At 52.3% G+C, this 26,577-nt stretch overlaps 4 protein-coding genes across 4 annotated transcripts in view; 1 reads left to right on the forward strand and 3 right to left on the reverse strand.

Annotated features, from left to right (window-relative positions):
• LOC123746157 (leucine-rich repeat neuronal protein 2) overlaps positions 1-26,577 on the reverse strand; it is a 581,329-nt gene that overhangs the window by 262,718 nt on the left and 292,034 nt on the right. The window contains exon 2 of the mRNA XM_069314051.1: positions 20,781-20,854. The gene's annotated coding sequence lies outside the window, so the exon portion shown is untranslated. The remainder of the gene's footprint in view (positions 1-20,780; positions 20,855-26,577) is intronic.
• On the reverse strand, positions 1,867-3,404 carry LOC138357439 (uncharacterized). The gene is made up of 2 exons (XM_069314292.1): positions 3,308-3,404; positions 1,867-2,750 (listed from the first exon to the last, which is right to left on the reverse strand). The coding sequence occupies exons 1-2, from the start codon at positions 3,402-3,404 to the stop codon at positions 1,867-1,869; spliced, it is 981 nt and encodes a 326-aa protein (XP_069170393.1).
• Positions 3,771-5,269, forward strand: LOC138357440 (proteoglycan 4-like). Its single transcript, XM_069314293.1, has 3 exons — positions 3,771-3,816; positions 4,004-4,915; positions 5,085-5,269. The coding sequence occupies exons 1-3, from the start codon at positions 3,771-3,773 to the stop codon at positions 5,267-5,269; spliced, it is 1,143 nt and encodes a 380-aa protein (XP_069170394.1).
• On the reverse strand, positions 18,797-21,300 carry LOC138357441 (uncharacterized). The gene is made up of 2 exons (XM_069314294.1): positions 21,242-21,300; positions 18,797-19,310 (listed from the first exon to the last, which is right to left on the reverse strand). Exons 1-2 carry the CDS (start codon positions 21,298-21,300, stop codon positions 18,797-18,799), a joined length of 573 nt encoding a protein of 190 aa, XP_069170395.1.

Raw genomic sequence — 26,577 nt, forward strand, 5'->3', positions numbered from 1 at the left:
CTGAGGGTTTGCCTCCGGTGACTTATATACAAGGACAACAACTACATTTAGGATCTCTATTTTGACTATCAGCACTTCCACCATATCATTTGAGGTGTTTAGCAGCTCAGTACAGATGAGCGTGTCTTTGATGTAGAGGCTGACCCCACCCTGAAGCCGGTGTTTCCTATCACATCTGAAGAGATTGTATTCTGGGATCCATATTTCACCATCAAGGTAGTCCTTTGTGTGAGTTTCCGTTAGGGCTGCAAACACTGCATTTGCCTCATGAAGGAGACCATCTATAAAATGAACTTTGTTGGATTTGCGTGTTTTTATACCCTGGATGTTGGCAAATATAAATGATGTTATCGTGTTAGTGGAAGTGCTGGATGCTTTAATTGGTGTTAATATCTGAGGCTCTGGTAAGGAGGCCACTGTGTTTGCGTCCTCTCTAGCATTTGACCGAGTTGGTGGTAGAGTCTGGTCATTTTTAGCCATTCTTCTCCTCCTCCTCTTGCTAAAAAATTATCCCGGTTGATGGAGTAGTGGCTGTTTTCATAGTGGTAGTCTGTCGGTTTTATTCGCCTGGTACCTCTTATATGAAAAGCTGGGCATTCAGCATTGAAGCACTCTTTCCTGTCCAAAGAGTTCTTGCAAATTTCTGGGTGAAAGAATTCACAGCTTTTGGTACATTTACCTGTATTGAGGAGGTTTCTGCACTTTCTAGGGTGATCGTGTGTACATGTTCCATTTATTCTTCCCGATTCCCCATGCTTACAGGTACCCCATCTGTAATACCAACAGATTTTGGGGCCTTGTTTTGTTTGTTTCCCTCTGCCAGGGACCGCACTCTGCTGCGGCGCCCCCGACACTGTGCCCTGCTCCGGTGCCTGTGACACTGTGCCCTGCTCCGGTGCCTGTGACACTGTGCCCTGCTCCGGTGCCTGTGACACCGCGCTCTGCTCCGGTGCCTGTGACACCGCGCTCTGCTCCGGTGCCTGCGACACCGCGCTCTGCTCCGGTGCCTGCGACACCGCGCACTGCTCAGGGGTCCCCGACTCCGTGCCCTGCTCAGGCATACCAACACAATAACCTCGCCCACACCAACACAATAACCTCGCCCACACCAACACAATAACCTCGCCCACACCAACACAATAACCTCGCCCACACCAACACAATAACCTCGCCCACACCAACACAATAACCTCGCCCACACCAACACAATAACCTCGCCCACACCAACACATTAACCTCGCCCACACCAACACAATAACCTCGCCCACACCAACACAATAACCTCGCCCACACCAACACAATAACCTCGCCCACACCAACACAATAACCTCTCCCACACCAACACAATAACCTCTCCCACACCAACACAATAACCTCTCCCACACCAACACAATAACCTCGCCCACACCAACACAATAACCTCTCCCACACCAACACAATAACCTCTCCCACACCAACACAATAACCTCTCCCACACCAACACAATAACCTAATTAAATTAAGGCTAATCCTAACCAATTACAGATTAAGATAAAGCTAATCCTAACCAATTATAGACAATTAGGGCCCAAGACTTTCCATCACCCTCCTCCTTAATATAAGTGTAATTGGCACCAGGTCCTTAATTGTGCTTAAGCGGGGACTTCTTAAAACACCTCTTAAGGGGTACCTGATCAGCCAGCTGCGATGCGTATGTCGGACTGCGAGATGCAAACACCAACAATTAAGTTGATCAGAGAGATCGGGGAGAGCCCCCACGGACACCATCACCACCTTCACCCCCCCCCCCGGTCACGGTCACCATCCGTCACCCCTTCACCTTCATCACCATCGGGCTGAGCCCTTGAGAGCATAATCCTCAAATCATTAAAACTTGCATGAGTGCCACCAGGGGATCAGAGCAGCGACAGTGCCAAGCTCATCCTCAGTCTCTGTTTCCTCAGTGTTAACCTGAGTGCCAGTTTCCCCAGTGTTAACCTGAGTGCCAGTTTCCTCAGTGTTAACCTGAGTGCTAGTTTTCTCAGTGTTAACCTGAGTGCTAGTTTCCTCAGTGTTAACCTGAGTGCCAGTTTCCCCAGTGTTAACCTGAGTGCCAGTTTCCCCAGTGTTAACCTGAGTGCCAGTTTCCCCAGTGTTAACCTGAGTGCTAGTTTCCTCAGTGTTAACCTGAGTGCTACTTTTCTCAGTGTTAACCTGAGTGCTAGTTTCCTCAGTGTTAACCTGAGTGCCAGTTTCCTCAGTGTTAACCCGAGTGCCAGTTTCCTCAGTGTTAACCTGAGTGCCAGTTTCCTCAGTGTTAACCTGAGTGCCAGTTTCCTCAGTGTTAACCTGAGTGCCAGTTTCCTCAGTGTTAACCTGAGTGCCAGTTTCCTCAGTGTTAACCTGAGTGCCAGTTTCCTCAGTGTTAACCTGAGTGCCAGTTTCCTCAGTGTTAACCTGAGTGCCAGTTTCTTCAGTGTTAACCTGAGTGCTAGTTTTCTCAGTGTTAACCTGAGTGCTAGTTTCCTCAGTGTTAACCTGAGTGCCAGTTTCCTCAGTGTTAACCTGAGTGCCAGTTTCCTCAGTGTTAACCTGAGTGCCAGTTTCCTCAGTGTTAACGTGAGTGCTAGTTTCCCCAGTGTTAACCTGAGTGCCAGTTTCCTCAGTGTTAACCTGAGTGCCAGTTTCCTCAGTGTTAACCTGAGTGCCAATTTCCTCAGTGTTAACCTGAGTGCCAGTTTCCTCAGTGTTAACCTGAGTGCCAGTTTCCTCTGTGTTAACCTGAGTGCCAGTTTCCCAAGTGTTAACCTTCTGAGTGCTAGTTTCTCAAGTGCTTGCATTCTGAGTGTCAGTTTCACGATGTGCCAGTATTCTGAGTGACAGTTTCATGATGTGCCAGTATTCTGAGTGACAGTTTCATGATGTGCTAGTATTCTGAGTGATAATCTTTTGAATATTAGTTTCCTGATTGATGGATGACAGTGCAGCAGTGTCCAGAGTACCAAATTACAGAGTAAAACTACTCCTCAGAGTCACCCTGAGTGCCAGCCCACGAGTGCAAGATTCCAGCATTGTCTTAAACTGGCATTTAAGCCAGTTCCCTTCAGTGCCAATATTCCGAGACAGAATCAACCGTCTCTTGAGTGACGGTTGTACGAGTGACGGTTGAATGAGTGACGGTTTCCCGTTTCACTCTCGTTAGTAAAGATTTCCTATAAGTTTACACGTTTCCAAGGCGTTCACTGCTCCGAAAGCAAGTGAGAATTACTTCACCGGAACTCAACACAAGACACCAGCATAGAGTGCGCTTTGAGTGCGTGGCACTCACGATCTCGAGACGCTAGAGTGAGGGAAACAATCAGCTGATGAGGAACTGGACGGTCTCGAATATTAATGAGACACGAAGGAACATCAAAGGAACACATCCGGAGAGCTAATTGAAGCACCTAAATCAGGTGAATGAAGAAATGCGAGAGAAATGGCACTGTGGGGGGGAGGGGAGGGGGTGATGGGTGAGATTAAGGGAAGGAGGGGGAGAGGATAAGAGGGAACAGAGAAGGAGAAAGATGGAGGGGAGGAGGTGATGGGAGAGACTAAGGGAAGGAGGGGGAGAGGATAAGAGGGAACAGAGAAGGAGAAAGATGGAGGGGAGGAGGTGATGGGAGAGACTAAGGGAAGGAGGGGGAGAGGATAAGAGGGAACAGAGAAGGAGAAAGATGGAGGGGAGGAAGTGATGAGAGAGACTAAGGGAAGGAGGGGGAGAGGATAAGAGGGAACAGAGAAGGAGAAAGATGGAGGAAGAGGGAAGAAAAGGAACAATAAAAAAGGAGAGGGAAGGTGAAAATAGAGAGGGAAGGAGACACACAGAAGGTAAAGGACTGGACAGTAGGTCTAGACAGGTTAATGTCTACTGCTGACTCATAAGGCACCAAATAGGGAGTAGAGAAAGGGAGAAACAACTAACTACACAGTTGAGAGGAAGAGGAGATAGTAATCTTCGACGGTAGAGATCAAACTGTCACAGGAACACGACACGACGGGAACACGACACGACGGGAGCACGACACGACGGGAACACGACACGACGGTAGCACGACACGACGGGAACACGACACGACGGGAACACGACACGACGGGAGCACGACACGACGGGAGCACGACACGACGGGAGCACGACACGACGGGAGCACGACACGACGGGAGCACGACACGACGGGAGCACGACACGACGGGAGCACGACACGACGGGAGCACTACACGACGGGAGCACGACACGACGGGAGCACGACACGACGGGAGCACGACACGACGGGGACACGACACGACGGGGACACGACACGACGGGAGCACGACACGACGGGAGCACGACACGACGGGGACACGACACGACGGGAACACGACACGACGGGAGCACGACACGACGGGAGCACGACACGACGGGAGCACGACACGACGGGAGCACGACACGACGGGAACACGACACGACGGGAGCACGACACGACGGGAGCACGACACGACGGGAGCACGACACGACGGGAGCACGACACGACGGGGACACGACACGACGGGAACACGACACGACGGGAGCACGACACGACGGGGACACGACGGGAGCACGACACGACGGGGACACGACACGAAGGGAGCACGACACGAAGGGAGCACGACACGACGGGAGCACGACACGACGGGAGCACGACACGACGGGAACACGACACGACGGGAACACGACACGACGGGAACACGACACGACGGGAACACGACACGACGGGAACACGACACGACGGGAACACGACACGACGGGAACACGACACGACGGGAACACGACACGACGGGAACACGACACGACGGGAACACGACACGACGGGAGCACGACACGACGGGAACACGACACGACGGGAACACGACACGACGGGAACACGAAGGAAGGAGCCGAGTAATCACATTGCCTTGCTCTTAAAAAAAAAAAAAAAACTTACCCAAAACAAAACAATATCTTGGAATGTTTCCTGATTCTGTCGGCATTTATTTCCTCCGTCGTAACCCAGTCAAAAATAAATGCACAGCGGCATCCTTCACCGAGTAACTGAAACAAAATCAAATAGAAGAGAAACCGGCCACACCCGCCCAGAGAACATTAGGTAAAGAGACAATACTGGATAAGAGAAAGTCTGCCAGTGCGCCACATCTCCTCACAAAAGAGCAAGATCCTAAATCACGCGGCCGACAGAGACCAAAAGAAAACGCTCAGTTCAGAGACAATGGGAAGGAGTTCAGTCCCTCAAGATAACTGGTAATGGGCGACGCTGATAGTCGTGTCTAGCACCCTCTTCCTTCCGCTACCTTCACAGCACCCACCCAGCAAAAAAAAAAACAAAGATCGCCTGAGGGCAACAGCGCTGGAGATATTCAAGTGTTGCCGTTTGTGCGAGTCAATCACCTGTTGTCAGTGTTGGTAGTTCAAGTTATGCTGATAAGGACAGTTAGGTGCTGCCATCGGTAACTGTCACTCACGTACCGCCAGGCGCCCTCACACATACACACAAGTGGGTATGCAAGCTGGCACCCACACTAACGTGGAAGCTGCCAGTGCCAGTATTCTGAGTGACAGTTAGTTTGGCTGCAAACTAACGCGCAAGCAGGCAAACAAGCTGGTGCATAAAATACACGGTGATAAATCTTGGACCAATTAGCATTACCCAAATTCCCAATACCGTTTGCAGTGCATAAACGGAGCCTTTATGGTCCATAACATTCTATTGCAACTTACCCACCTATTTTACTGCAGATGGGGGAATTACCACACTGTTTCACCACCACCTTCACCACAACCACCACACCTACACCACAACCACTACACCTACACCACCACACCACCACACCATCACACCTACACCATCACACCTACACCACAACCACCACACCATCACACCTACACCACAACCACCACACCTACACCACCGCACCTACACCACACCACCACACTTAAACCTTGATTTCGGGACTTAGCGTCCCCGCGGCCCGGCCCTCGACCAGACTTCCTCGTTGTTGGACTGGTCAACCAGGCTGTTGGACGCGGCTGCTCGCAGCCTCGGCGTATGAATCACAGCCTGGTTGATCAGGTTTCCTTGGTGTTTATCCAGTTCTCTCTTGAACACTGTGAGGGGTCGGCCAGTTGTGCCCCTTATGTGTAGTGGAAGCGTGTTGAACAGTCTCGGGCCTCTGATGTTGATAGAATTCTCTCTCAGAGTACCTGTTACACCTTTGCTTTTCAAAAGGGGGGTATTCTGCACATCCTGCCATGTCTTCTGGTCTCATGTGGTGTTACTTTTGTGTGCAGGTTTGGGACCAGCCCCTTTAATATATTCTAAGTGTAAATTATTATGTATCTCCCGCTTGTACTCTAGAGAATATAGATTTTACAAACTTTGAAAGGTCCCAATAATTTAGATGTTTTATTGAGTAGATTCTAGCAAGGAAAGGATCTCTGCACGCTCTCCAGGTCTGCAATTTTTCCAGCTTTGAATGAGGTTGTTATTGTGCAACGATATTCCTCTCTGGAGAGCTAGAGTTTTGAAGAGTACCATCGTTGGTACGGCATCCCTTGCTTCAGACGTTTTCGTAATCCAACCTGTCAGTTTTCTTGTGGTTGTGACAGCTACTTCATGTGTGTGTGTGTGTGCTTTAAAACTAGGGTCTTCCAACGTGATTACGTTCAGATGCTTTACATTTCTTTTTCTGTCAATAGTGAGGTTTGACGGCGTTTTATATGTGGTTACCTTTTAGATCTTTTAGTTTTTTTCTTTACCGCAGGAGCTGGAACTTGTCCTCGTTGAACATCATGATCTTTACTGTGGTCATTGAAAGACCTGATTAACATCAGATTGGTAGTTTGTTGTGTCCACTATATTGTCTACTCTCGTGAAAATACAGATCGACAAAGACTGTTGGATAGAGAGAGAGAGAGAGAGTGAGAGTGAGAGAGAGAGAGAGAGAGTAAGAGAGAGAGAGAGAGAGAGAGTAAGAGAGAGAGAGTGAGAGAGAGAGTGAGAGAGAGAGAGAGTAAGAGAGAGAGAGTAAGAGAGAGAGAGTAAGAGAGAGAGAGTAAGAGAGAGAGAGTAAGAGAGAGAGAGTAAGAGAGAGAGAGTAAGAGAGAGAGAGTAAGAGAGAGAGAGTAAGAGAGAGAGAGTAAGAGAGAGAGAGTAAGAGAGAGAGAGTAAGAGAGAGAGAGAGAGAGAGAGAGAGAGAGAGAGAGAGAGAGAGAGAGAGAGAGAGAGAGAGAGAGAGAGAGAGAGAGAGAGAGAGAGAGAGAGAGAGAGAGACAGAGAGAGAGAGAGAGAGAGAGAGAGAAGAGAACAAATATGTCATTCTTGTAATCTTTGTTTCACTGTTTTGTTTTTGTGATTGTTCTTGTTATTGTTGTTGTTGCAATATTTGCAGTATATATAGTATGCTTAGTATTATTATTATTAGTTTAATATTGTAATTTTAATTATTAGGTCTAACGACATGCAAACCGTTACACAACGACCACCACAGCACACCAATCCCCCCCCCACACACAGGCCTAGATATAGACCCTATAACCTGTAACCTTCATCACTAACTCCGTATATCTTGAACACCTATACAGCCCAAATCCTGTATTGAACGGTCACCCCACTTGGATAGTCGCGAATTGAACGCAGACCTGCAGGAAGCGAGACCGTCGCTCTACCGTCCAGCCCAAAGTGGTGCCCCCGTCCACAGCCCAGCGCTTAGGGCTTTAGTTAGAAGGTCAGAGGTCGAGGGCAGGTTGAAGGTCACACACTATATGGTCTCTCAAGTTTAATTGGTCCGACAGCCTGGACGGTCCATCATTAGAGTTGAGCTCTGCGGGACGTCCATGGCCGCCACCTGAGGCTCAAGCTGAAGCGACAGCAGCAGCAGGAACACCAGCAGGAGCAGGAACACCAGCAGCAGCAGGAACACCAGCAGCAGCAGGAACACCAGCAGCAGCAGGAACACCAGCAGCAGCAGGAACACCAGCAGGAGCAGGAACACCAGCAGCAGCAGGAACACCAGCAGGAGCAGGAACACCAGCAGCAGCAGGAACACCAGCAGGAGCAGGAACACCAGCAGGAGCAGGAACACCAGCAGGAGCAGGAACACCAGCAGGAGCAGGAACACCAGCAGCAGCAGGAACACCAGCAGCAGCAGGAACACCAGCGGCAGCAGGAACACCAGCAGCAGCAGGAACACCAGCAGCAGCAGGAACACCAGCAGCAGCAGGAACACCAGCAGCAGCAGAAACACCAGCAGGAGCAGGAACACCAGCAGGAGCAGAAACACCAGCAGGAGCAGAAACACCAGCAGGAGCAGGAACACCAGCAGGAGCAGAAACACCAGCAGGAACACCAGCAGGAGCACCAGCAGGAACACCAGCAGGAACACCAGCAGGAACACCAGCAGGAACACCAGCAGGAACACCAGCAGGAGCACCAGCAGGAACACCAGCAGGAGCAGGAACACCAGCAGCAGCAGGAGCACCAGCAGGAGCAGGAACACCAGCAGGAACACCAGCAGCAGCAGGAACACCAGCAGGAACACCAGCAGGAGCACCAGCAGGAGCAGAAACACCAGCAGGAACACCAGCAGCAGCAGGAACACCAGCAGGAACACCAGCAGGAACACCAGCAGGAGCAGAAACACCAGCAGGAGCAGAAACACCAGCAGGAGCAGGAACACCAGCAGGAGCAGAAACACCAGCAGGAACACCAGCAGGAGCACCAGCAGGAACACCAGCAGGAACACCAGCAGGAACACCAGCAGGAGCACCAGCAGGAGCAGGAACACCAGCAGCAGCAGGAACACCAGCAGGAGCAGGAACACCAGCAGGAACACCAGCAGCAGCAGGAGCACCAGCAGCAGCAGGAGCACCAGCAGCAGCAGGAACACCAGCAGGAGCAGGAACACCAGCAGGAACACCAGCAGGAGCAGGAACACCAGGAGGAGCAGGAACACCAGCAGCAGCAGGAACACCAGCAGGAACACCAGCAGCAGCAGGAACACCAGGAGCAGGAACACCAGCAGGAGCAGGAACACCAGCAGGAACACCAGCAGCAGCAGGAACACCAGCAGGAACACCAGCAGGAGCACCAGCAGGAACACCAGCAGGAACACCAGCAGGAACACCAGCAGGAACACCAGCAGGAACAGGAACACCAGCAGGAACACCAGCAGGAACACCAGCAGGAACACCAGCAGGAGCAGGAACACCAGCAGGAACAGGAACACCAGCAGGAGCAGGAACACCAGCAGGAGCAGGAACACCAGCAGCAGCAGGAACACCAGCAGGAGCAGGAACACCAGCAGGAACAGGAACACCAGCAGGAACACCAGCAGGAACACCAGCAGGAGCAGGAACACCAGCAGGAACAGGAACACCAGCAGGAACACCAGCAGCAGCAGGAACACCAGCAGGAGCAGGAACACCAGCAGGAGCAGGAACACCAGCAGGAACACCAGCAGGAACACCAGCAGGAGCAGGAACACCAGCAGGAACAGGAACACCAGCAGGAACAACAGCAGCAGGAACACCAGCAGGAACACCAGCAGGAACACCAGCAGCAGCAGGAACACCAGCAGGAACACCAGCAGGAGCAGGAACACCAGCAGGAACAGGAACACCAGCAGGAACACCAGCAGCAGCAGGAACACCAGCAGGAGCAGGAACACCAGCAGGAGCAGGAACACCAGCAGCAGCAGGAACACCAGCAGCAGCAGGAACACCAGCAGGAGCAGGAACACCAGCAGCAGCAGGAACACCAGCAGCAGCAGGAACACCAGCAGCAGCAGGAACACCAGCAGGAACACCAGCAGGAGCAGGAACACCAGCAGGAACACCAGCAGGAGCAGGAACACCAGCAGGAGCAGGAACACCAGCAGGAGCAGGAACACCAGCAGGAACACCAGCAGGAGCAGGAACACCAGCAGGAGCAGGAACACCAGCAGGAACACCAGCAGGAGCAGGAACACCAGCAGGAGCAGGAACACCAGCAGGAGCAGGAACACCAGCAGGAGCAGGAACACCAGCAGCAGCAGGAACACCAGCAGCAGCAGGAACACCAGCAGCAGCAGGAACACCAGCAGGAGCAGGAACACCAGCAGCAGCAGGAACACCAGCAGCAGCAGGAACACCAGCAGCAGCAGGAACACCAGCAGGAACACCAGCAGCAGCAGGAACACCAGCAGCAGCAGGAACACCAGCAGCAGCAGGAACACCAGCAGCAGCAGGAACACCAGCAGCAGCAGGAACACCAGCAGCAGCAGGAACACCAGCAGCAGCAGGAACACCAGCAGGAACACCAGCAGCAGCAGGAACACCAGCAGGAACACCAGCAGCAGCAGGAACACCAGCAGGAGCAGGAACACCAGCAGGAACACCAGCAGGAACACCAGCAGGAGCAGGAACACCAGCAGGAACACCAGCAGCAGCAGGAACACCAGCAGGAGCAGGAACACCAGCAGGAGCAGGAACACCAGCAGGAACACCAGCAGGAACACCAGCAGGAGCAGGAACACCAGCAGGAACACCAGCAGCAGCAGGAACACCAGCAGGAGCAGGAACACCAGCAGGAGCAGGAACACCAGCAGGAACACCAGCAGGAGCAGGAACACCAGCAGGAACACCAGCAGGAGCAGGAACACCAGCAGGAGCAGGAACACCAGCAGGAACACCAGCAGCAGCAGGAACACCAGCAGCAGCAGGAACACCAGCAGGAGCAGGAACACCAGCAGGAACACCAGCAGCAGCAGGAACACCAGCAGGAGCAGGAACACCAGCAGCAGCAGGAACACCAGCAGGAGCAGGAACACCAGCAGCAGCAGGAACACCAGCAGGAACACCAGCAGGAGCAGGAACACCAGCAGCAGCAGGAACACCAGCAGGAGCAGGAACACCAGCAGGAGCAGGAACACCAGCAGCAGCAGGAACACCAGCAGGAACACCAGCAGCAGCAGGAACACCAGCAGGAACACCAGCAGGAGCAGGAACACCAGCAGCAGCAGGAACACCAGCAGGAGCAGGAACACCAGCAGGAGCAGGAGCACCAGCAGGAGCAGGAACACCAGCAGCAGCAGGAGCACCAGCAGGAGCAGGAACACCAGCAGGAACACCAGCAGGAGCAGGAACACCAGCAGGAACACCAGCAGCAGCAGGAACACCAGCAGCAGCAGGAACACCAGCAGGAACACCAGCAGCAGCAGGAACACCAGCAGGAGCAGGAACACCAGCAGGAGCAGGAACACCAGCAGGAACACCAGCAGGAACACCAGCAGGAGCAGGAACACCAGCAGGAACACCAGCAGCAGCAGGAACACCAGCAGGAGCAGGAACACCAGCAGGAGCAGGAACACCAGCAGGAACACCAGCAGGAGCAGGAACACCAGCAGGAACACCAGCAGCAGCAGGAACACCAGCAGGAGCAGGAACTCCAGCAGGAGCAGGAACACCAGCAGGAACACCAGCAGGAGCAGGAACACCAGCAGGAACACCAGCAGGAGCAGGAACACCAGCAGCAGCAGGAACACCAGCAGGAACACCAGCAGCAGCAGGAACACCAGCAGGAACACCAGCAGCAGCAGGAACACCAGCAGGAACACCAGCAGCAGCAGGAACACCAGCAGGAGCAGGAACACCAGCAGGAACACCAGCAGGAGCAGGAACACCAGCAGGAACACCAGCAGCAGCAGGAACACCAGCAGGAGCAGGAACACCAGCAGGAACACCAGCAGCAGCAGGAACACCAGCAGGAGCAGGAACACCAGCAGCAGCAGGAACACCAGCAGGAGCAGGAACACCAGCAGCAGCAGGAACACCAGCAGGAACACCAGCAGGAGCAGGAACACCAGCAGCAGCAGGAACACCAGCAGGAGCAGGAACACCAGCAGGAGCAGGAACACCAGCAGCAGCAGGAACACCAGCAGGAACACCAGCAGGAACACCAGCAGCAGCAGGAACACCAGCAGGAACACCAGCAGGAGCAGGAACACCAGCAGCAGCAGGAACACCAGCAGGAGCAGGAACACCAGCAGGAGCAGGAGCACCAGCAGGAGCAGGAACACCAGCAGGAGCAGGAACACCAGCAGGAGCAGGAACACCAGCAGCAGCAGGAACACCAGCAGGAACACCAGCAGCAGCAGGAACACCAGCAGGAACACCAGCAGGAGCAGGAACACCAGCAGCAGCAGGAACACCAGCAGGAGCAGGAACACCAGCAGGAGCAGGAGCACCAGCAGGAGCAGGAACACCAGCAGCAGCAGGAGCACCAGCAGGAGCAGGAACACCAGCAGGAACACCAGCAGGAGCAGGAACACCAGCAGGAACACCAGCAGCAGCAGGAACACCAGCAGCAGCAGGAACACCAGCAGGAACACCAGCAGCAGCAGGAACACCAGCAGGAGCAGGAACACCAGCAGGAGCAGGAACACCAGCAGGAACACCAGCAGGAACACCAGCAGGAGCAGGAACACCAGCAGGAACACCAGCAGCAGCAGGAACACCAGCAGGAGCAGGAACACCAGCAGGAGCAGGAACACCAGCAGGAACACCAGCAGGAGCAGGAACACCAGCAGGAACACCAGCAGCAGCAGGAACACCAGCAGGAGCAGGAACTCCAGCAGGAGCAGGAACACCAGCAGGAACACCAGCAGGAGCAGGAACACCAGCAGGAACACCAGCAGGAGCAGGAACACCAGCAGCAGCAGGAACACCAGCAGGAACACCAGCAGCAGCAGGAACACCAGCAGGAACACCAGCAGCAGCAGGAACACCAGCAGGAACACCAGCAGCAGCAGGAACACCAGCAGGAGCAGGAACACCAGCAGGAACACCAGCAGGAGCAGGAACACCAGCAGGAACACCAGCAGCAGCAGGAACACCAGCAGGAGCAGGAACACCAGCAGGAACACCAGCAGCAGCAGGAACACCAGCAGGAGCAGGAACACCAGCAGCAGCAGGAACACCAGCAGGAGCAGGAACACCAGCAGCAGCAGGAACACCAGCAGGAACACCAGCAGGAGCAGGAACACCAGCAGCAGCAGGAACACCAGCAGGAGCAGGAACACCAGCAGGAGCAGGAACACCAGCAGCAGCAGGAACACCAGCAGGAACACCAGCAGGAACACCAGCAGCAGCAGGAACACCAGCAGGAACACCAGCAGGAGCAGGAACACCAGCAGGAGCAGGAACACCAGCAGGAGCAGGAACACCAGCAGCAGCAGGAACACCAGCAGGAGCAGGAACACCAGCAGCAGCAGGAACACCAGCAGGAGCAGGAACACCAGCAGGAGCAGGAACACCAGCAGCAGCAGGAACACCAGCAGGAGCAGGAACACCAGCAGGAGCAGGAGCACCAGCAGGAGCAGGAACACCAGCAGCAGCAGGAGCACCAGCAGGAGCAGGAACACCAGCAGGAACACCAGCAGGAGCAGGAGCACCAGCAGCAGCAGGAACACCAGCAGGAACAGGAACACCAGCAGGAACACCAGCAGCAGCAGGAACACCAGCAGGAGCAGGAACACCAGCAGCAGCAGGAACACCAGCAGCAGCAGGAACACCAGCAGCAGCAGGAACACCAGCAGCAGCAGGAACACCAGCAGGAGCAGGAACACCAGCAGGAGCAGGAACACCAGCAGCAGCAGGAACACCAGCAGCAGCAGGAACACCAGCAGCCGCAGGAACACCAGCAGCAGCAGGAACACCAGCAGCAGCAGGAACACCAGCAGCAGCAGGAACACCAGCAGGAGCAGGAACACCAGCAGCAGCAGGAACACCAGCAGGAGCAGGAACACCAGCAGGAGCAGGAGCACCAGCAGGAGCAGGAACACCAGCAGGAGCAGGAACACCAGCAGCAGCAGGAACACCAGCAGCAGCAGGAACACCAGCAGCAGCAGGAACACCAGCAGGAGCAGGAACACCAGCAGCAGCAGGAACACCAGCAGGAACACCAGCAGCAGCAGGAACACCAGCAGGAGCTGGAACACCAGCAGGAGCAGGAACACCAGCAGCAGCAGGAACACCAGCAGCAGCAGGAACACCAGCAGGAGCAGGAACACCAGCAGCAGCAGGAACACCAGCAGCAGCAGGAACACCAGCAGGAGCAGGAACACCAGCAGCAGCAGGAACACCAGCAGCAGCAGGAACACCAGCAGCAGCAGGAACACCAGCAGCAGCAGGAACACCAGCAGGAGCAGGAACACCAGCAGCAGCAGGAACACCAGCAGGAACACCAGCAGCAGCAGGAACACCAGCAGGAGCTGGAACACCAGCAGGAACACCAGCAGCAGCAGGAACACCAGCAGGAACACCAGCAGGAGCAGGAACACCAGCAGGAGCAGGAACACCAGCAGGAGCAGGAACACCAGCAGGAACACCAGCAGGAACACCAGCAGCAGCAGGAACACCAGCAGGAACACCAGCAGCAGCAGGAACACCAGCAGCAGCAGGAACACCAGCAGGAGCAAATCTTAACAGACGTACAAATAATAGCAGTAATATCACAACTAGCAGTAGTAACACCAGTACTAGCAGTAGTAACACCAGTACTAGCAGTAACACCAGTACTAGCAGTAGTAACACCAGTACTAGCAGTAGTAACACTACTAGCAGTAACACCAGTACTAGCAGTAACACCAGTACTAGCAGTAGTAACACTACTAGCAGTAACACCAGTACTAGCAGTAGTAACACTACTAGCAGTAACACCAGTACTAGCAGTAGTAACACTACTAGCAGTAACACCAGTACTAGCAGTAGTAACACCAGTACTAGCAGTAGTAACACCAGTACTAGCAGTGGTAACACTACTAGCAGAATCAGAAGGAACACTGTGATGTTCTGATGTTGCATTGTTGCGTCCTCATGTTGAGGGCCTTGCCTGAGCAATCAAGAGGATTGTTGCGTGATTTGGGTTTGAATCGAAGCTGTCAGATGCTGGGATAGCAAGCAGAGGACGGGGTAGCAAGCAGAGGACGGGTAGCAAGCAGAGGACGGGGTAGCAAGCAGAGGACGGGGTAGCAAGCAGAGGACGGGGTAGCAAGCAGAGGACGGGGTAGCAAGCAGAGGACGGGATAGCAAGCAGAGGACGGGGTAGCAAGCAGAGGACGGGGTAGCAAGCAGAGGACGGGGTAGCAAGCAGAGGACGGGGTAGCAAGCAGAGGACGGGGTAGCAGAGGACGGGTAGCAAGCAGAGGACGGGATAGCAAGCAGAGGACGGGGTAGCAAGCAGAGGACGGGGTAGCAAGCAGACGACGGGATAGCAAGCAGAGGACGGGGTAGCAAGCAGAGGACGGGGTAGCAAGCAGAGGACCGGGTAGCAAGCAGAGGACGGGGTAGCAAGCAGAGGACGGGGTAGCAAGCAGAGGACGGGGTAGCAAGCAGAGGACGGGGTAGCAAGCAGAGGACGGGGTAGCAAGCAGAGGACGGGGTAGCAAGCAGAGGACGGGGTAGCAAGCAGAGGACGGGGTAGCAGAGGACAGGGTAGCAAGCAGAGGACGGGGTAGCAAGCAGAGGACAGGGTAGCAAGCAGAGGACGGGGTAGCAAGCAGAGGACGGGGTAGCAAGCAGAGGACGGGGAAGCAAGCAGAGGACGGGGTAGCAAGCAGAGGACGGGGTAGCAAGCAGAGGACGGGGTAGCAAGCAGAGGAGAGGGTAGCAAGCAGAGGACGGGGTAGCAAGCAGAGGACGGGGTAGCAAGCAGAGGACGGGGTAGCAAGCAGAGGACCGGGTAGCAAGCAGAGGACGGGGTAGCAAGCAGAGGACGGGGTAGCAAGCAGAGGACGGGGTAGCAAGCAGAGGACGGGGTAGCAAGCAGAGGACGGGGTAGCAAGCAGAGGACGGGGTAGCAAGCAGAGGACGGGGTAGCAAGCAGAGGACGGGGTAGCAAGCAGAGGACAGGGTAGCAAGCAGAGGACGGGGTAGCAAGCAGAGGACGGGGTAGCAAGCAGAGGACGGGGTAGCAAGCAGAGGACGGGGTAGCAAGCAGAGGACGGGGTAGCAAGCAGAGGACGGGGTAGCAAGCAGAGGACGGGGTAGCAAGCAGAGGACGGGGTAGCAAGCAGAGGACGGGGTAGCAAGCAGAGGACGGGGTAGCAAGCAGAGGACAGGGTAGCAAGCAGAGGACGGGGTAGCAAGCAGAGGACGGGGTAGCAAGCAGAGGACGGGGTAGCAAGCAGAGGACGGGGTAGCAAGCAGAGGACGGGGTAGCAAGAAGAGGACGGGGTAGCAAGCAGAGGACGGGGTAGCAAGCAGAGGACGGGGTAGCAAGCAGAGGACGGGGTAGCAAGCAGAGGACAGGGTAGCAAGCAGCGTGAATTGACTGTTATTTTCTAGGGGTCGGAAGTTATTGTTCCAGGACTACAATATGTTAATATGTTCACAGTTTAACACAATCTGAACCCTAGGGATAATATGCAGACAATCTCCACGCTAAAACTGTAATGCAAGCATGGGTGGAGTAGGTGTGGGTGTGGTCGTGGGTGTGGGTGTGGGCGTGAGTGTGGGTGCGTGTGGGCGTGAGTGTGGGCGTGAGTGTGGGCGTGAGTGTGGGCGTGAGTGTGGGCGTGAGTGTGGGTGCGTGTGTTATAATACGAGTTGTTGCTCGCACGTTAATATGCCCATATCGCTGATACAAGGTGTTTTAATTACCGGTAGTGGGCTGCTGGGAGTCGATTTTCTTCCCCCGTCTCACCCCCCAGGCTAAGGAAGAATAAACCTTCCACCTTCTTGTCGTAAGGTTCGAATTTCTTGACGACAATCACGTATGAAACGTTCATTAAACTGTAAAGGAAATTGAGCTTTAAGACTCAATGCCGTGGGGACTATATTTCCCCCACATCGTCGGCTTCAAGATATTGCTCATCTCGCGGGAAAGTGCACCTTAAACCCTCCTTCCATAAAGTTTATCATTTAAAATTCCTAGTATCAACAGCTTGTCGCAGCACGAGTTCGGAAATTCAACTTTAAAACCTCTCGTCATTAGGCTCATATTCCGCCTTTCTCCTGGCATATTAGATGCCACCCATTAACGACCGGCAAGGAAAACTAACCCTTAAACACTTACGCGATCGAGTTCATATATTTTTGTCTTTGTTGAATTTTATTTTATGCGGGAAAAAATGTGGCAGTCGGATTTTTGGGGGTTTAAAATAGGGCGGGCATATCATCACTTTAAGTGGGCGTGGGTGGTGGTGGTGATGTCTGAGTGGGCGTGGGTGGTGGCGGTGATGTCTGAGTGGGCGTGGGTGGTGATGTCTGAGTGGGCCTGGGAGGTGGCCGTGATGTCTGATACCTGGTTGATGGGGTTCTGGGAGTTCTTCTACTCACCAAGCCCGGCCCGAGGCCAGGTTCGACTTGTGAGAGTTTGGTCCACCAGGCTGTTGCTTGGAGCGGCCCGCAGGCCTACATACCCACCATTGCCCGGTTGGTCCGGAACTTCTCTTAGAAAACCGTCCAGTTTTCTCTTGAAGATGTCCACGGTTGTTCCGGCAATATTTCATATAGTCGCTGGGAGGACGTTGAACAACGGTTGACCTCTGATGTTTATACGGTGTTCTCTGATTGTGCCTATGGCACCTCTGCTCTTCACTGGTTCTATTCTGCATTTTCTTCTATATCGTTCACTCCAGTACGTTGTTATTTTACTGTGTAAATTTGGGACCTGGCCCTCCAGTATTTTCCATGTGTATATTATTTGGTATCTCTCTCGTCTCCTATCTAGAGAGTACATTTGTAGAGCTTTGACACGATCCCAATAATTTAGGCGTTTTATCTCGTCTATGCGTGCCGTATATGTTCTCCGTATTCCCTCTATTTCAGCAATCTCTCCTGCTCTGAAGGGGGAAGCGAGTACTGAGCAGTACTCAAGACGGGACAACACAAGTGACTTGAAGAGTACAACCACTGTGATGGGATCCCTGGATTTGAACGTTCTCGTAATCCATCCTATCATTTTTCTGGCTGACGCGATATTTGCTTGGTTATGCTTCATAAACGTTAGATCGTCGGACATCATTATTCCCAAATCCTTGACATGCTGTTTTTCTACTATGGGCAGATTCGATTGTGTTTTGTACCCTGTATTATGTTTCAGATCCTCATTTTTGCCGTACCTGAGTACCTGAAATTTATCACTGTTAAACATCATGTTATTTTCTGCTGCCCAATCGAAAACTTTGTTGACATCTGCTCATAATTTTTCAATGTTTTCAGCAGAGGTAATTTTCATGCTGATTTTTGTGTCATCTGCGAAGGATGACACGAAGCTGTGATGTGTATTTTTGTCAATATCTGATATGAGAATAAGGCACAGTAGCGGTGCAAGGACTGTACCTTGAGGTACAGAGCTTTTAACTGCGCTTGGACTCGATTTTATTTGATTGACTATTTCTCTTTGTGTTCTGTTCGACAGGAAATTGAGTATCCAGCGTCCTACTTTTCCAGTTATTCCCACTGACCTCATTTTGTGTGCTATCACCCCATGGTCACATTTGTCGAACGCCTTTGCAAAGTCTGTATATACCACATCTGCATTTTGTTTTTCTTCTAGAGCTTCTGTGATTTTGTCATAGTGGTTGAGTAACTGTGACAGACAAGATCTTCCCGCTCTAAATCCATGTTGCCCTGGGTTGCGCAATTCATTGTTTTCCATAAAACTAGAAATTTGATTTCTAATAACTTTTTCAAACACTTATTATGTGTGATGTTAGTGCAACTGGCCTATAATTTTTTGCCAAGGCTTTACTCCCCCCCTTGTGCAAAGGAGCTATATCTGCAGATTTAAGTGCTGCTTAAATCAGAGTGGGTGTGGGTGGTGGCGGTGATATCCGAGTGGGCGTGGGTGGTGGCCGTGATGTCCGAGTGGGCGTGGGTGGTGGCGGTGATGTCCGAGTGGGCGTGGGTGGTGGCCGTGATGTCCGAGTGGGCGTGGGTGGTGGCGGTGATGTCCGAGTGGGCGTGGGTGGTGGCCGTGATGTCCGAGTGGGCGTGGGTGGTGGCGGTGATGTCAGAGTGGGCGTGGGTGGTGGCGGTGATGTCAGAGTGGGCGTGGGTGGTGGCCGTGATGTCAGAGTGGGCGTGGGTGGTGGCCGTGATGTCAGAGTGGGCGTGGGTGGTGGCCGTGATGTCAGAGTGGGCGTGGGTGGTGGCCGTGATGTCAGAGTGGGCGTGGGTGGTGGCCGTGATGTCAGAGTGGGCGTGGGTGGTGGCCGTGATGTCAGAGTGGGCGTGGGTGGTGGCCGTGATAAAAAAATAGGACCGGAAAAATTCAAAAGTCAAAATTACTTCAAGGTAACTTAAATATGTTTTCACAAACTAAAAGTCTGGCAAATGGAGTTGAGTGCTGACAAATGCAGTGCTTTTAAGCCTCGGAAATGTTACGAGCTCAGCTGGAGAGCATTAACAGAGTCGGATCTGAATGCGAAAGTGATCTGATTGTTCTTCACCTTCAGCCCACCTTCTGATAGGCAGCATTTAGATTATGCAGTTCAGTTTTGGCCTAAATCGTTTATCCTGGCAATTAGAAACTATCTTATGAAGAGAGATGATGAAAGCCTAATTTACATTCATTTACAGACATAAATGAATGTGCTTGCTTTTTTACAGGTTGAAGCCTGTAAGGCCTGTAAGGCAGGTGTAAGCTGACTTGCAGGTAAGCATGCAGGCCTTCTGCACTTTCCTCCATTCTTATATGCTTGTGTTCCATGTGTTTGGCTCGTCCTGCGTCACATTTATGTCCTGTCTACCTCCTCTTCTGTCTCCCTCTCTACCCTGTCCTGCCCATCCTCCCTCCTTACCTGTCTCTTTGTAAAAAGACGGTTCCCAACTGTTGATGCATAGCGTCATCCTCCCACGTGAGCTAGCCCCTCCCACGTGAGCTAGCCCCTCCCACGTGAGCTAGCCCCTCCCACGTGAGCTAGCCCCTCCCACCGGACCCTGGGAACCACCACACTTGGAGACGGTTGACTTACACAAGCGGACAGTCGGGAATGACCAGACGACGGCGCGAGACGAGCCCCAGACTCCACAGTTAGTTTTTGTGTTGTAGGAGCCCAGAGAGCTGAATGAGGTACTGCAACGGAAGAGTAACTGGGAGGTGGGGTAGAGGGGGATACGAGGTGTAGGGTGGGAGGATACGAGGTGTGGGGGGGGGGGATACGAGGTGTAGGGTGGGAGGATACGAGGTGTGGTGGGGGGGGGGATTACGAGGTGTGGGGGGATACGAGGTGTGGGGGGGGATACAAGGTGTGGGGGGGGGATACGAGGTGTGGGGGGGGGGATACGAGGTGGGGGGGGAGGATACGAGGTGGGGGGGAGGATACGAGGTGTGGTGGGGGGGGGATTACGAGGTGTGGTGGGGAGGGATTACGAGGTGTGGGGGGGGGATACGAGGTGTGGGGGGGGGATACGAGGTGTGGGGGGGGGATACGAGGTGGGGGGGAGGATACGAGGTGTGGGGGGGGAATACGAGGTGTGGGGGGGATTACGAGGTGTGGGGGATACGAGGTGGGGGGGGGATACGAGGTGTGGGGGGGTATACGAGGTGTGGGGGGTATACGAGGTGTGGGGGGGATACGAGGTGTGGGGGGGATACGAGGTGTGGGGGGGGGATACGAGGTGTGGGGGGGGATACGAGGTGTGGGGGGGGGATACGAGGTGTGGGGGGGATACGAGGTGTGGGGGGGGGATACGAGGTGTGGGGGGGATACGAGGTGTGGGGGGGGTAAGTAATTGAGGTTTGGACAGCATAAGCTTGTCAACTTGCCTGATGACGTTGGTGGGGCTGGCGTCGTCCTCGTCCAGTAGTTACGGTTGTGGTAGTTCCCTCGTTCTCACGACCTGTAACAGCGAGCACGCCATGTTAGGGAATAGCAACCTAAGACCTGGCCTAGTACTGCTCGTTAGCTCATCTTCCTAGTCTAAATAGAATTAAACAAGATAATTTCTGTAATTGCATTATCTAATAATTGGTAATTAATCCACCAAGCGACCAATGACTGCAAGTAGTGCACACAGCTGCTACTACTGGTTACCAACCACAGTATTAAGTGTTCCAAGTGCCCCTAACTACCTGGTTGTTAGTGACTCCTTACCACTGTAGCATTCCTCATACACATCACACCAAGCTTATACCTCCTGCCCCAAATACTATCCAATAAGAACACGTTCCCATCGAGTTAGCTCCTCCCACCTACAACCGCGAACCAATGGCAACGCTTCTCTCACCTAGAGCGCGTCTTCCTCAGTAACCAATTAGCAGGCGGTAGGACCCCGCCCATAACCATGTGGAGGGTCGTTGACTGTCCAAGCACCCTGACCCCCCCCACAAAGGCACATTACCGGAGGCATTACGGTCGGTGCCTGGGGTCGTAATGGTGGAGGAGGGAGGCAAGCAGGCCGCGGGCAGGAATGGCCCGCGGCCTGGCTGATGGCGACGGTAACGAGGTAACCAACGGACAGGTAACGGACGGCAGCACCAATAACACCCTCTTGGATAATCCATCAGCCTAAGTTATTGGCACCTGGATGACCGACCGGAGGGCCCTGTCCACCAAGATTATGGCCGAGACGTGGGCTGGCGGGACTCGCAGCCAAGGTAACTGTTGCTCTCACTGGGAATTACTGTCAGTTTCACCGTCAAGAAGAGCCGTGAATATTGACTGACTGGATCATGCGCGGTCTCCCAAGAGGCTGCGCTATATGTATTACATAACAATAAACTTGGCCAGCCACTGCTGTACCTGCCTGCTGACGAGGGGAAGACCTAGAATGATCAAGACAATCATCTCCAGCATAACAACTGTCTTAACAACTCGCATTCAAGTGCATCATGTCTTGCCTGACTTAACAGACCCTCTCAGAACAAGCAGCTCCACTTGCTCTATTGCCAAGACCTCTTGGAATCCCCTGTTTAAATCCCCCCGTTCCTCGCACACTTCCTTGTCGTTTTCTGAAAACGTGTCATCTCCACCTTGTTCAAAATGAACTTACAACCTCCAAAGAAATCTTCAAGGAAAATTAAGAGCAATTATTAAGATAAATGACCGGAAACGAAGCCATGAAACTGGAACGGAAAATATCGGGGTATACGAGGGAGCGGCGGGTCCTTGAGGTGCAGGAACCTCGGGGTACAAGGCCGAGGCTCCGGTCACAATCAACTCTGGTAATGAGGCAGTTGTCCAGCGGCCGGCTTGACCGCACGACTGCACGCACCAGCTGCCCTGCTCACCCGACCACCAACGCACCAGCTGACCCTTAAATGCCTACTCAACTAACACATCAACCAACCATTTGCTAGCTTCATATATATGTATGTATGTGTGTGTGTGTGTGTGTGTGTGTGTGTGTGTGTGTGTGTAAATCACGAAAATTAACACGTGATGATAAATGAGACTGTCAAACTACAGAGGAAGAATTGAAACAGGAATTTCCTTAAGTACTTTCGTATATTAATACATCGTCAGAAGGATTATATATATATATATATATATATATATATATATATATATATATATATATATATATATATATATATATATATATATAATGTATATATAAAATATATAATATATATTTTATAGTCAAGAAAATAATATATATATATATAGTCAAGAAATAGATTCAAGAATCTCGTTTTCTGTTTAACATGTTATGAACTGATGTGTGGTGGTGATGGTTGTGGTGGTGGTGATGGTGGTGGTGGTGGTGGTGGTGGTGGTGGTGGTGGTGGTGGTGGTGGTGGTGGTGGTGGTGGTGGTGGTGGTGATGGTGGTGGTGGTGGTGGTGGTGGTGGTGGTGATGGTGGTGGTGGTGGTGGTGGTGGTGGTGGTGGTGGTGGTGATGGTGGTGGTGGTGGTGGTGGTGTCGTGACGCTGAACCCCGGTTCATTCCGAACACAGCGATTACACAACACATAACACCTTGCCTCAGCACCCGTTACTACCACCGTGTACTCCTACACACACCAGACCCTTGAGGCGTACCACTAGGTTTGTACTGGAACACAATGAATGAACATACGGAAGGTATTTAAAGGCCGTCGGGTTTTGTCATTTAATTACAAAGAATAGACTCTGACAAATAATACTATATTAATTAACATACTCTATTAGGTCAATACACTTCCAATACCCATAGACCACTTGACCTCCGCGATCACCACACACACTCGTAACTTCCGCCTAAGTCCCTAATACGGAATGATTACTACAACGCTCCACACCCGGTTAGTCTTACATTCAATACTCACATACTGCAGACTTAACTTGGTCACTAAGATCACAACAGGCTCTCGCATAGCTGTCTGCTACACTTCGCTGCTGCCACAACCGGGGATCCAAAAGGACTTGCTCGTTCAACTTCCCCAATCAGACTGCCTCCAGTCAGCCATCTCCCTCAACCATTTCACCCCACCTCTCAAGGAAGGTATAATCCGATTAACCTTATCCCTAGAGAGGTAATCTTGTTCCTAGAAGCCTGACGAAGAATAATTCCTCTTTCCAGGAATTAATCATTTGGCTAAACAGCTTCGGTCTTAATCCATTGACCTTTCTTAGATATGTGATCCATAGTCTGTCTACTTACATGAACTTCCAATCATCATTCGTTAAGTGTTGTAGTAATGATCCTCTAGCTAATAATTCCTACTAACTTGTGGATTACAACACCACTCCCCTCCTTAAACACGCATATGTCCCCATATGCATCATTGCAATGGTTCCATTAGTGCAAGGACCTGGAGGATGCACCCACCATATGTGTACAACTAAAAAATCATCCAATAAGTTCATCATACACACAATGAAATAAATTAAAATTTTCCCCGACATGACTCACAACACTTCTCCAACATATACATTATATTCACATCATAGCACAGGTAAAATAGTCTGTAATAATTTTTCCCATCTCCAACAATGCACATATACCTAAACTGCTGACATATAATTACATACAAACATAACCATAAAATTACATGGACCAGAATGCTGGCACTTAAACAGAAATGACACTAGTCATTAATATATACACAACACATATATATCTAAGGTTCTTCATCCTTAGTAATTATAATTTAACATCTTGCCCTGTACTGTTGACATAAGGGCTTACAATGATCACACAATGTTTCACTGGCCTCCTCCACAATTTGCAGCATCACTTCTCTTGTCTTCGTGTCCCATGGTTGCTAGGTCATAGATCCTCCATGACCCAGACAAAACCCAGGCTGTCCAGCCTGGTGAATGTTGTCAATGTCCCATCGTTGCTCTGAGCTAACGTGATCCTGGCCTCCAGAGCAACGGAGATTCCTACCCCAGGGTCATGTTCCCTCGGGTCTGTGCTGACGTCTCGTTCCAGGGCACCAATCCCAGAACGCTGTAGATACCTCACAGCTCTCTGGTCTAGGCCCATCCGCCCAGAGTGTGTCCACCTGTATTCACACCTTCCCGACCGCTGTACCTGCAAAATATTCCCTCGGAGCCCCCTGGCTCGATCCCATTATTACATAACCCCCTCGGCTCCTTACTCTCTCCCCGTATCTAGCCTGAGCGCAGCTGCAAAACCATTGCAGCTGGCCCTTATCCCTGCTTTGATGTCAGGGGGCGAATTTCGCCTATAACGTCACGTTGGCTTCACTTCCACCCCCCTTTTTTTTCTAGAATAACTGAGTGTAGCCTCATAGCTTCCCTTCTACTCTACCTGAAGCTCTGTGACATGATCCCGGGGGACCTTCTCAAGCCTAACACTCAGTAATGGTGCCGATGAGGTAATATACAGTATATACATACACATACATTATCACAATAAATACCTCATTAAAATAATTTCACACTTATGTCACTAAAACATCATACTGCCACTGGCTCGCCTCTAGCGAGATTCCTGTAACAACTTAATAAGAAATTAGTATATCTACTTCTCTCGTCCACTGCAACCACCAACACCTGAAATTTTGAAATTCTACATTATAATCTTATCCATAAGACTTACCCACTCCGACACACCATCACCTCTGGTCAACCCAACCACTGATGACCTCATTATAACACCACACTCCATACCAGGCGTCCAAACGCCACAACACTACACCACCCACTACACATGCTACTCTACACCACACTCTACACACTACCCCACACTCTACAAAACTACCATGCCCATGCACCACTACACACCACACTCTACACACTACCCCACACTCTACAAAAACTACCATGCCCATGCACCACTCAACACCACACTCTACACACTACCCCACACTCTACAAAAACTACCATGGCCATGCACTACTCTACAGTACATACTATGCTCCTTCTGTGTTCATGACCCCACGAGAGCGGGTCGGATAGCGATGTGTCACCGTCGCCTGTGGACCTTGTCCTCGGTCCTGCGAAGGCTGCCCTGTGTTATCTACCCTTGATTGCCAACTCCTCGTACCCCTACCTATGTTCTCAGCCGCTGGCGTGCTCTCCCCTGGCACACTCCCCGTAGGGTATGGCTCCTCACTTGCCTGATCGGTCAGTGTATAGACGCGGTCTGGGTGACAGGAGAACACATGCCCTGTGTTTAGCACCTTAACCTTCACTTCTGCATTCTTTTTGCTAATTACCCGACATGGCCCCACAAACTTTGGTGCCAACTTACCTTCTGCCTGAGCGTGCATCTGCTTCACGAATACCCTATCACCTTCATTGATCACCTTTGCTTGGACCTTGTTCCGCGCATTATAATATGCCTCTGCTACCTCTGTCGACTTTCTTAAATGTAGTTTCACCAAGTCAAATGCCTTGGTTGCTCGCCTACAGACAACACTTTTGAAGTCTAACGCATAGCATGGCGGTTGCTTGCTTGTGAACGTCGTGAACGGAAGTCGGGGATCGAACCCATGCAACAAAAAATGCGGGGTTTCTCCCACCGACCTATTGAACGCCGTGTTGAGCGCCGACTCCACCATCGACAAACTCTGATCCCATGCAAGCACATCATCAGCAGCCAAATGCCGCAGAATACTGATTACTTCAGCATTGTGTCTTTCAACCAAACCATTCGCCGATGGTCGATATGCCAGCACTGGAGTATGTTTGAATTGATACACACTCGCGATGCTTTGAAATACTTGATTGATAAACTCTGACCCTTGGTCTGACACAACTTGTTGAGGAGCCCCAAACCTGGTTAACACACTTTCCACCATGGCCTGGGTCACATCCTCTGCCGACTTAGAACGGAGTGCACTCACCACAGTGAACCGTGTGAGTGCATCCACTGCTACAAATATGTACCTCGCCCCTGAATGAGCTTGTGGTAGCGGCCCAATGAGATCTATGTGTACTCTCTCGAAGGGAGTACTCACCTCCGGCCACCTACGCAAAGGTTCCGCCCCCAACCTATGTGCCTTGTACCTCAGACAACTGTCACAAGAGGCTACATAGACCTTGATATCTTTACCCATGGATGGCCAATAGAACCTTTGACGTGCCCTCTGCAACGTCTTGGACTCCCCTCCATGGCCTGCTGCTGGGATGTTATGACACAGATACATTGCAGTCCTCTGGAACTCC

Source organism: Procambarus clarkii, chromosome 78 (genome assembly GCF_040958095.1).
Source record: "Procambarus clarkii isolate CNS0578487 chromosome 78, FALCON_Pclarkii_2.0, whole genome shotgun sequence".
Taxonomy (NCBI): domain Eukaryota; kingdom Metazoa; phylum Arthropoda; class Malacostraca; order Decapoda; family Cambaridae; genus Procambarus; species Procambarus clarkii.